At 38.7% G+C, this 12,243-nt stretch overlaps 1 protein-coding gene across 1 annotated transcript; it reads left to right on the forward strand.

The window, feature by feature from the left end:
• The first annotated feature begins 1,580 nt into the window (after positions 1–1,580).
• Positions 1,581–12,175, forward strand: LOC113047076 (gastrula zinc finger protein XlCGF8.2DB-like). Its single transcript, XM_026208340.1, has 3 exons — positions 1,581–1,658; positions 2,408–2,542; positions 9,875–12,175. Exons 2-3 carry the CDS (start codon positions 2,458–2,460, stop codon positions 10,690–10,692), a joined length of 903 nt encoding a protein of 300 aa, XP_026064125.1. The 5' UTR covers positions 1,581–1,658; positions 2,408–2,457; the 3' UTR covers positions 10,693–12,175.
• Positions 12,176–12,243: the final 68 nt, after the last annotated feature.

A 12,243-nucleotide genomic window follows, 5' to 3' on the forward strand; every position in this document is an offset into this window, starting at 1 on the left:
GACAGTCAAACTGAAAATTACTTACCTCTATGCGTTTCTTTAGATTGGACGGTGAATTCTTGAAAGAAGAAATCGTATGCTTCTGGGGCAGACAGAGAAGGCACTTAAAAAGGAATGATTCGTTCTTTCTTTCCACTACTTCAAATAGTTTGCTTAAATATGGCCATGAGTGCTCAATTTCAATGTCTGGCGCCTCTTCCATTATTGCGTTGGCTATAAACGTGACTGCGAAAATCTGCAAATGAATGCCAAACAGAGATAAGGATGGAGGAGAAGAGAAGTTGGGACAAGTAGCAAGTTCAAGTTCAAGTTCAATTTATTTGTATAGCGCATTTACAACAGCCTCCTGGCTGACCAAAGTGCTTTACATAAGAGCAAAAATATTACACATACATAAAAAAAATAGAAAAAAATAAATAAATAAATAAAATATACCAGACAAAAATTTAAAACCACCCATTTCAAAATGTAGCATAACACAGTAGTCAGTACACTAAGGAAAATAAAAAAGTTTTTAGCAAGGATTTAAAAATAGACAAGGAAGGGGCCAGTCTGATCTCTAAAGGCAAGGTATTCCAGAGTCGTGGCCCAGCCACCGCAAATGCACGCTCCCCTCTACGCTTTAGCCTAACACGAGGGACCACCAACAGAGCCTGGTCACATGAACATAGGTTTCTTGATGGAGTATAAGGATGAAGAAGTTCAGATAAATAGACAGGAGCTTTGTTATGAAGGGATTTATAAATGAAGAGGAGAATTTGAAAGTCTATTCTCTGAGAAATTGGCAACCAGTGAAGGGATCTGAGAATTGGGGTTATGTGTTCATGTTTACGTCAGTTTAAAAGAAGTCTGGCTGCAGCATTTTGGACTAGCTGAAGTCGTGCAATTTGAGATTTAGATATACCGCAATATAAAGAATTGCAGTAATCTAGACGCGATGTAACAAATGCATGAACAGCCATTTCTAGAGTTTTTGGAGTGAGAAAGTTTTTAATTTTAGACAGTAAACGAAGCTGATAGAAACTGGATCCAATAACAGAAGAGATATGTCTTTGAAGTAGTAGGCTGGCAGCCAGCAGCCATAGACAGTAAAGCGCGCAGGCGCAGCCATCAGAAGCGCCCAAACTGCACGAAACACAACGTGCTCTGATTGGTACATTTGCGCTTGCACTTTTACTTGGACCTGTCACTGGTCACGGATGTATGTCGTGGTAAGGAACGTAGAAAGAAACAACAGGTTTTAGGAAAGTAGTTGAGTAAAAAGTAAGGTTTTCCACTTCGAAATTTAGTTGAGTCAATGTATAAAGTCTCACAAAACAATGATACTCAAGTAAAGTATAGATATGCTAAAAAGTTACTTATTTGTACTTTGTTACTACTGTCCACCACTGTTTAATTGTTTTCTCATATTTTTCTTATAATTTTTTCATATATTTCACTATTTGTATTTAATTTTCTCTTTTTTTAAGCACAGTCTGAAAAGAGTATGCCAAACCTACATTTCACTGTTTGTTGTATGTCATATAATTTTGTACTTGACAAATAAAAAATGTTGAATCTTGATTGTTTCTTATGTGAACGGGACTTTTATTGTGGTACGGTGCTGTGACGTCATACGGGTCGCGCTCCTGCATCTGCTGTGATTCGGCTGATGAAAGGTGTGTTTTTAAACAGTCACAGTGTTTACATCAGTGCAAATGTTTGAGATTTATAGTTAAAAGCAATGTAAAGTTAATTCATTAATATTGACTGTAAATTTACAGCTTGTTATCTAGCGTCTGTGCACGTTGTTTTGAGCGAGTAAAGCGCCTTCACACAAGAGGAACAGAATCGAGAATCAATTAATCATAAACACGATTCCGAGTCAATTGAATCGTTTGATTCACAAAACGATTCTCTTTCGATTCGCTCGATTCAGCGACGCATGCAGGACAAAACACAAACGCGTTTAATAATGATAACTTTTACAAATCCACAGGACATGTTTTGATGGAAATGGAATCGATTGAATGTGATCAACAAACTATTACAATATAAATGATTAACAATATTAGTGTCTGTCTAAATATGTCTGTAATCTGTGTTTTTGTATTAATTTGTCGTACCAGTTTTTAGTGATTTTGTCAAATTATGGTCTGGTTTCACAGACAGGGCTTAGTTTAAGCCAGGATCAGGCCATAATTTAATCATTACTTTTTCAGGTACTTGTAAAATAAAAAAATAAAAAACATTGAACATCTGGAGACAAAACAAAGGCACTGATTTAACGTTATTTTAAGATCAGTTTAAATTTAATTAAGTTAAAACTGCTCAGACTGCGAAACTGTAGGCATGTCATTTAATGCCATTAATTATCACTCTGAGTCAGATATTTCTTTGTTAATTATTCTCATCTTAAACATGACAGATTGTCCAAACACACAGAAAAACTCCTGAGATACACACACTGTTATAAAGATGGCGTTTATTAAAGAGGAGAGTGAAGATGTGAAGATTGAAGAAACATTGAGAGTCAAACATGAAGAGACTGAGGAACAAACAGGTTGGTTTTCATTCTTGTTTGATTCTTAATAAAAGTCCAAGCTCTAGAGGAAAACATGATGTTTTTGAAGCATGTCCAGGTGTGTAAAATACTTGAGAAAATTATACAAACCTTTAAACCTCTTGTACTTTTACTTGATTACATTTCTGAAGAAAAACTATACTTATTACTAATACTTATTACACCTTATGATTTATTTTTTCTTGAGAAGTACCTGTTTTATAAATATAGTATTCATCTATATATTTTTTTGCATTTTATTTTCTACCATCTTACACACAGTAAATATGGTAAACAGAAGCTCAAACGTGTGCTTGAAATGCTTGTGTTAAAGGTCCTATATTGTCAAAGTTGAAAATCGTGGCCTTTTCACAATAACTGAGGTCTAGGGGCTATTTAACCAACAGATACGTTTCAAACAGTCAGTCCACAGTAAAATACACACAGCCTGCATAAAATAGCTGTACAGCACTGAAACATGTAGAAAAAGGTTAACTTTACCTACAAAACCAGATCGGCCGACCTGTAACGTTACACTCTCACTCAAAAGATGGATCACATCTAACATGTTTAATAAAGATTGGAGCTGTAAAAATATGAGATAGTTATTTGGTAATTATACCGAAAATATATTCTTCAAGGGATACTTCTCCCTAACAGTGTTGTAGTCGAGTCACCAACTGTCGAGTCCGAGTCGAGTTTCGAGTCTCAGTGTTCGAGTCCGAGTCACCAAAGAAGAGTCTAAGTCGTCACCATTACCAGAGTTCGAGTCCGAGTCGAGTCTCGAGTCTCAGTGTTCGAGTCCGAGTCACCAAAGAAGAGTCTAAGTCGTCACCATTACCAGAGTTCGAGTCCAAGTCGAGTCTCGAGTCTCAGTGTTCGAGTCCGAGTCACCAAAGAAGAGTCTAAGTCGTCACCATTACCAGAGTTCGAGTCCAAGTCCAAGTCCGAGTCTCCAAAGAAGAGTTCGAGTCGCGTCCAAGTCGAGTCACCATTACCAAAGTTCGAGTCCGAGTCGAGTCTCGAGTCCCATATTAGAAAAATTTGTAAATTTTTGGAGGAAACAATAGCAACCAACTGAGTTGTTAGCCATTGAAATCCATTATATGAAGAAAACATCCTGAAATGTTTTCCTTAAAAAACATAATTTAAGAAAAAACGCCAAGGATATCCTGGATGGCATTGGGAGGAGTAAATGATTAGGACATTTTCATTTTTGTGTGAACTAATCCTTTAACACAGCTGTATTACAGAAATACACGGTGAAAAAGGAAACGTGCATTTTTAAGGACACTGTAAAGATACTTAAAACATAAAAATAAATACGATATGCCGAGAGAGAGAGAGAGTGCGTGTGTGTCTGAGAGAGAGAGAGAGAGAAAGAGAGAGAGAGAGCGTTTGTGTGTGAGTGACCGAGTGATTTAGCCTGAGTGCGTTTGTATGCGCGCTCATAATGGAAGCGACGCGCTCTGTTTTTCCAGGCGCGTCTGCACCGCATCAAGTTAAAAACATCTCAACTTTTCAGAATGCCGCAAGCGCACCGTGGGTCATGTGACAAGAACTAACCAATCAGCTTCATCCTTTCCCGCGAGTGCCCGAGCGCTTTGAAAAAAAAGTAAAGTGAGTGACGTCAGTGAGTGTGTTGCCAAGCAAAGAGAGCGAGCGGTAGCAGTGTCTGTGAGGGAAAATAATAGTTCCCTCCCGGTCATGGGCACGAAACAGGAAAAGTTTAACACCTTATATATACATATATATATATAATTTTTTTCATAACATTTTTAGTCAAAGACAACGTGATGAATGCTCAAGTGCGATTTTATATATCCTCGAGTCCGAGTCCAAGTACGAGTCATCAGTCCGCGAGTCACGAGTCCAGAGAATGGCGTGTCGAGTCGGACTCAAGTCCAAAGAATAGTGACTCGAGTCGGACTCGAGTACTCCATCACTGCTCCCTAAAATGAAATTGTTGTCATTAATCACTTACCCTCATATAGTTCTTAATCTGTGAAATCTCAGTTCGTCTTCGGAATATAATTTAAGATATTTAATCTGGAGGTTTGAGAATGTCTCATAGAATGCCAAGTAAATAACACTGTCAAGGTCCAGAAAAGGTATGAAAAGTTGTCCTCCATCTGCCATCAGATGTGCAATCTGGGTTATATATGATGTGTTCTTCTGTGTCCTCCTCACCACAAGGATGTGTAATATACCTTGTCTTCTGTGGGCCTAAGCTGCCTACATAGTGCCCTTCTTATTCACTCAGGAGACTGTGCTTCTGTAAATGCTTTTCTAGAAGCATGTAAAGCAGAAATGTGTTTTCCTACTTTAGCACTCACAGTGGTACCTTCTAGAGCAGGCAATTGATCAACTAATACAGAAGGAAGGTTGGGTTCTGTCCAAACACTAATTGTTATGGACTGTAGCCATGAACATTTAACATGGCTGAAATGTGTGAAGTGGTTTATGATGTAAAGTTACCAAACACCTGGTTCTAACTCATGAGATCAACTGCCAATGTCTTGTATTGTGAAATCATGGGCAACCCCACAGCAGGCTTTGGCTTTGTCCTCCTGTACTTTTGGCATATTTCATTAAAACATTCTTTGTCCTTATTTCATAAACTGTGAATGAGGCTCTGTAGCCTGTCTGCCGACGCGTGACCAAACTTTTCACAGAGCTTCAGAAGGACTTTGCGTTTCTCATCTTGAGTCATATTTTATGTCAGTGTTAGAACTTCCTCTTCAGTTTGATCTTTTTTAGTGTCTTTGTCTCTGATATCGTCACAGTAATGTAATAATACCGATAAGCCTTAGCCGATGACCGATATCGGCAGCAGATTTTCTTGAGCCGATATTTGAGCCGATACTGCTTTTGCTCACTGAATTAACATCATAAAAATGACACAATGATGATACCAAATGTTACAAGTCTTAATTTAAAAAAGGAACATTTATTGAACTTAAAAAAACTATATTTATAATAGTAAAAACAGGTGAGGTAGAAAAAATTAAAAGATTTCAGTGCTGAAAACACTGAAAATAAATATTTAAGCATAAATAAAATAATTACACTATTGAATACAATAGCAACAAGCAAGCAATATAATAAAGAGCACACTGTACTATACTTAATTTTAAAAGTAACCAACTATTTACAACCTAGTCTTTAAATGCTTAAGAAAGCCATTTGCTCTACAAGAGATTAAGTTGAGTGCACTAAAACGTAGACCTAAGAAGATAAAGAAAATGTAAACCGCAATACTGAACAAAAAACTACTGAAAAAGAATTGTGCATAACATGCGCATTGCCCCGCTTCTTTACCCCACACCCCCCTCACTGAAAGTTCTTAATACTCCTTAGGAAATGCAGGTTATAATGGAGGAAACAGAGATGCTCTGCATTTTCTCCCGTCAGCCTGTTCCTCTTTTTCTCATATATCTAGCTGACCGTGCTGAATACCCTCTCATTGGGAACTGAGGAGGGGGGTGGACTGAGACATTTTCTGGCGAATGGTTCCAGAAGGTGCAAGAGGGATGCATTTTGTTTCCACCATGCAAGTGGTTGGCCCGTCTGTCTGTCAATCAATGGCTCCCGTAGGTATTGATCCAGCTGCCGAGTGAAAAGCTGCTCCTTCTCTTCATCAGTCTTCTCAGAGGTTTGTCCGTGTGCCGCCAGGAGGTTGGCATACATCTGTTCAAGCATGTCAGATGGACTAGCATCTTCCTCCTCTTCTTCCTCCACCTTATCTGTTTTGGATCCGGGCCTTGATCTTCTGAGGAAGCCTTTATCTGTTTCTTAGCCTCAGACAGAGTGGCATGCTCATTCTTTATCCAGTCTTTTGCAGTGCTCAGTGTACCTGGTGCCAAGGCATGACCCCTGTAACGAGGATCTAGCAGTGTTGCTAGGACCAAGCATTTGGTTTTGTCTGCGTTTTCGAACCTTACCTTGAAACTCTCCAGCATAGTGTCACGGAGTGTTTTGATACCACTAGCTTTTGCACACTCAACTTCAAGTAGCATTTTTAGGACAGTGATGCTGGGAATTATGCATGATATTGATGAGTCTGATCTGCTCATTTCCAGTGTTACCTGTTCAAACGGGCTCAGTCTGTCAATCAAATTGCCCACAAGAGTCCACTGATCTGCTGTTAAGATTGATGTCTTTCCATGTTCCCCTGCATATACAGTAAGTGGCTGTTTCTGCTCCAGCATGCTCTCCAACATGTGAAGAGCGGAGTTCCAGGGTGTTGGCACCGTTTGGATTATTCTGTGCTGGTTCTATTTGAATGTCCTTCAAACACTGTTTGGCCAGTATCGAATGTTAAAATGGGTAGCAGAAGACTTTAATTTGGCGACAATGTCCATCACTGCTCGCTGGCTGATGATCCCGTCATTTTCCACCATCTGAAATGTGTGAGCACTGCAGCTGAGATCAGGTACTTTGGTGAGCCTCATCTCTTTAATCATATTGGCGCCACTATCGCGAAGCACAAAAACGACTCTGTGACGATGTCCCAATCCCTCAGCAGACTGAGGAACACATCACTGATATATTCACTGTGTGACAATTTGTTTCCTTTCCCAGTCACTGTCAATTAAATGACAGCTCAGGCTTATTAAGGATTCTGTGTTACCAGACCAACAATCTGTTGTAAAAGCCAAATAGGGGCCCGAATTTTCTAACGTGACCAGCTCTTAGATTTTGTTTTCTACTTTTGTGTAAACATCTTCAAAGAGGTCAGTGCGATAGTATTTTTTAGTTTTGAGGGAGTATCTGGTGAGTATTTTCACCTCAAAAAAGGGTTTTAAGCAAATTATTCATCTTTTGCTGTAGTGTGTCAGTAGAAAATATCAGTTTGCCATTATATAGTCTAGTGCGATTTTTGAATGCAGAAGCAGTCTGACAATGGCAAAATGAATGTTTGGAAATGTAAACTGATATTTTCTACTGACACACTACAGCTAAATATATAAATAGGCTGACTGGCCGAACATCATTATTTTGGGTGAAAATACTAAATTGCCCAAGACTTTTGCACAGTACTTTGTGTATAAAGTATGTATAATTAAATTAAGTACATTTAAATAAGTGTAATTAAAGTATGTGTTCATATTTGTTAAGGGCTTTATTGTCGCTGGAGGAAACAGACTGACTGCTCCCTCATGACCTTTTGTAAATTGTATTTATGTAAAAGAACTGCACAGATACAGATATTCTAACAATCTGTTGATAAACACACGCATTGTGTCCTCTGTTTCTGTTTGAGTCCACTTGCGCTACTCCATGGCGGTCTGCGGATTGAAGAACACGCTGAAAGACAGAGAGGAGACATGTCCAGAACTAGGGAATTCAAGAGGAATAGATTTTGGAACATCACATCACATCACTTTTCCATGTCCTAAATGGTCCCTGTAAAAGCATGTTCCGCCACGGTGCAATTTCCCTGTTAATTCTGCGTCACGATCCTCTCTAAACAGCTGAAAGCCCGGCAGATGGAGCGCGCTGTCTGGTATGGCGTCATTCAGCCAGGTTTCTGTGAAACCCAGAGCAGCAGAGTGTGAGAAATCCTTATTTGTCCGAGAGAGCAGAAGCAGTTTGTCTATTTGTTGGGTAGAGAGCGTAAATTTGCCAGATGGATGCTAGGCAACGGCGTTCGAAATCTGCGGTCCCTGAGTCTGACGAGCGCTCCCGCTCGCTTTCCCCGTCTGCGCGTTCAGTAAAACGAATTGAGCTCCGGTAAAATATATTTTTGTGTGTTCTGCTGAATGTTCAGCAGTTCATCCCTGGTGAAACTGATTGCAGCAATATAACTAAAGATAGGACACAAAAACACCAAAACAACTGCAGAGCACGTCACGGAGGCAGCCATCCTGTATCGGCGCCACAGATCCGTCAGAGCCAGGACAGTGTCAGCATATTATACTTTTCCATCAGATTGGATCACTGCTCTAAATCAGTTATGTGGTCCACCATGGAAACTGAACTTTCCATCAAAATAAGAATAAAACTGCGGGTCATATAATTAGAATATCATTAAAAATGAGATTTATTGCATTAATTCCATTTAAAAAGTGAAACTTTTACATTTTATTCATTCATCACACAGACTGATATATTTATGTTTATTTTAATTTTAATATTGTGAAATGGTTCAATATTGAAGACACCTGGTGCCACACTCGTCAAAAGATGACCATTGACACCTTGCACAAGGAGGGCAAGACACAAAGGGTCATTGCAAAAGAGGCTGGCTGTTCACAGAGCTCTGTGTCCAAGCACATTAATAGAGAGGTGAAGGGAAGGAAAAGATGTGGTACAAGCAGGAGAGGAATGTGATCCAAAACCTATTCAAAATGTGGGGAAGATTCACAAAGAGTGGACTGCAGCTGGAGTCAGTGCTTCAAGAACCACTACGCACAGACGTATGCAAGACATGGGTTTCAGCTGTCGCATTCCTTGTGTCAAGCCACTCTTGAACAACAGACAGCGTCAGAAGTGTCTCATCTGGGCTAAAGACAAAAAGGACTGGACTGCTGCTGAGTAGTCCAAAGTTAAGTTCTCTAATGAAAGTAAATTTTGCATTTCCTTTGGAAATCAGGGTCCCAGAGTCTGGAGGAAAAGAGGAGAGGCACACAATCCACATTTCTTGAGGTCCAGTGTAAAGTTTCCACAGTCAGTGATGGTTTGGGGTGCCATGTCTTCTGCTGATGTTGGTCCACTGTGTTTTCTGAGGTCAGCACAGCTGTATACCAGGAAGTTTTAGTGCACTACATGCTTCCTGCTGCTGACCAACTTTATGGAGATCCAGATTTCATTTTCCAACAGGTGTTTTTGCAGGTGTTTTGAGTTAATTAGCTAATTAGAGTGGGGAACCAGGTGTCATCAATATTGAACCTTTTCACAATATTCTAATTTTCTGAGATACTGAATTTGGGATTTTCCTTAGTTGTGAGTTGTAAACATCAAAATTAAAAGAAATAAACATTTGATATGCGCAATTTTACATATCATCCATCTTAGCCATCAGCGCTGCCGTACCATTGTCACTGTCTAAATCCTCCGCAGGCATTTCCATCACAGTGTAATGGGCTCTTTTTCCAACACTCATATGGCCGGGTTTCTGAAAATTTGGCAGAACTTTATAACTAGCTTCCATCCTTCAACCATCCGCTGCTACTATAATAAGTAATAAATGCATTTTATTCCTTTCATTGCCTTCTCTCACATATCTGAAACTTTAATTGATCAGTTAATCAGTTGGTAACTGTTTTGATGTCTGTTTCTTTGTTTTAATAAACTGAGCTAACTTTCTTTTACCATTTTTCACCATAGACCTCAAGCCGCTGAAAGAGGAGCACATAGTCCCGAATGTAAATGAAGAGAAAGAACAATATGAGATGACTCATGATTTTAAAACTAAAGAAGAATCTATCAGTTGGCCACAGACTAAAGAGACTTTCTCACAGAAAACAACTTCTAAAACCGGTACTAAAAGTTATTTCACCCCTTTTCGCTCTGGAAACCTAAAAGTTCATACTGGAGAGAAGCCTTTCACCTGCCCTGAGTGTGGAAAAAGATTTACTCAAAAAGTAAACCTTAACAGGCACATACAAATTCACTCTGGAGAGAAGCCTTACACCTGCCAACAATGTGGAAAAAGTTTCAATAGACAGGGAGTCCTTAACAGACACATTAGAGTTCACACTGGAGAGAAGCCCTTCACCTGCCAACAGTGTGGATTCAGTTTCACACATAAAGGAAACCTTAAAGTCCACATGAGAATTCACACTGGAGAGAAGCCATACACCTGTCCTGAGTGTGGAAAGAGTTTTACTCGAAAAGTACACCTTAAAGTGCATATGAGAGTTCACTCTGAAGAGAGTCCTTTTATCTGCCAACTGTGTGGAATATGCTTCATTGAAAAAGGATTTCTTAATAGACACATGCAAATTCACACTGGAGAAAAGTGTTACGTGTGCCATCAGTGTGGAAGAAGTTTCAGCCAAAAAGGAAACCTTAAAAGGCACATGAGAGTTCACACTGGAGAAAAGCCTTACACTTGCATACAGTGTGGGAAAAGTTTTTCTATACAATCAAACTGTAACAAGCACATGAGAAAATTACACGGCATATTTTCTACACGTTCTTGATCTACAAATGAGGATTCATTTGAGAGAACTGTTTTATCTCATCAGTGTGGAAGGGAGTTTCTCAGACAGGAATCATGTAATAATGTTATTTTGTGTAGACCAGGGGCTCATTTATAAAACTTATAGATTTCATCCTTAAAGTGTACATAAGCACAAAAGTTTTCATATTTATAAAACCACACATATCCCAGAACCTGCTCAAAAATCCCTTTATAAATCCCAGTTAGGGGGAGATCTCCTCCCTAAAATAATAATATATGGTGCTTATGACGCCTAGTTTTACTACGCATAACCTCACCTTCATATAATTTCCATGTATATTCCCATGCACACGACACCATGTTTAACACAGAGACATTAAGGAAATATAAGATATGGACTATAATGCCATTTGTGCCATAAAATTACCCAGTATCCTTATGTTGTTGTAATAAATATATGAAAATATCCATAAATACAAAACTGTTAAATAAAATAATTCTGAGATATATTTTAGAATAGAGTTGATCTCTTTATTTTACACTGTCCAAATAGTATTTCAGTTGTTTTAAACAGTTCAAATTAAAATTTATGCAGTTTTGCTGATAAGGTGAGGATCTATTTTGGAAACAGAATGGAAACCATGTTGAAACAATGTTTCATTTGACCACTGAATTCAGTAGTGTCCACCATAAGTAAGTGAGCGATGACCACTGTTCTTGCTAAAATATTTAGTCGTATCATGAGATATGTATCAATTTTATTTTGCAATTTCAGTGCTTATCTCCAATAATGAGAGTGGAATATTAAACGCAAATGCATTTTGAAATTAAAACATAGTTTAACACTGTTTACTTCATAACTTCTCACTTCAAAAGAGTTTTATATGCATGGTCTAGAATGTTCATACGGTGTGAACTTATTTCAGCGTGTCCGCAGAGTCTTAAAAAGTATCGATGAGTCAATTTAGAGAAAATTAAGGCCATTAAAAACTTAAATTCCATTTTGCAAGGTATTACATTTTGTAACATCTTTTCATTGTTTATTTGTCTGAATAGTGTTGTTTATTTATGGACGTCATCTGATATGGCTCTCACTGACTGCACTGCGTGATAGCACTGGGCTTGTTACTTGATCCTGCTCTCGCTGAAAATCTGTCCATTACTGCTCGGTTCCATCCGCTTCCGCGATTTTTGTGTCCTCTCCCTCAAACATTCGAATATTATATAAAATTTTCGCACATTAGGAGGCTGCTATCAATATGTGGGAGTTACCTGACTAACCTCTGCATATAAGGCACTGAAACGTTGACCTGACTGTTGCCACCTGGTCACCAGTCAGAGCCACCGTGCTGACCCTATTTGCCCGAGCATATAGCCCCAGGTCCCGCAGTGCTTCCGTACACTGTAACGGATTTTTGTAATTTGAACAGTATTTTACTGTAATATGTACAGTATAATACTGTTAAATGTGCCAAAACTATAATACTGTAAATAGCAAAGGATTATGGGAAAATATATAAATATGTAAATAGATTTACAGTAGCGACAATGCCCGCGAAAAAACTGACCA

This window comes from Carassius auratus, chromosome 28 (assembly GCF_003368295.1).
Source record: "Carassius auratus strain Wakin chromosome 28, ASM336829v1, whole genome shotgun sequence".
In the NCBI taxonomy this organism is placed as follows: domain Eukaryota; kingdom Metazoa; phylum Chordata; class Actinopteri; order Cypriniformes; family Cyprinidae; genus Carassius; species Carassius auratus.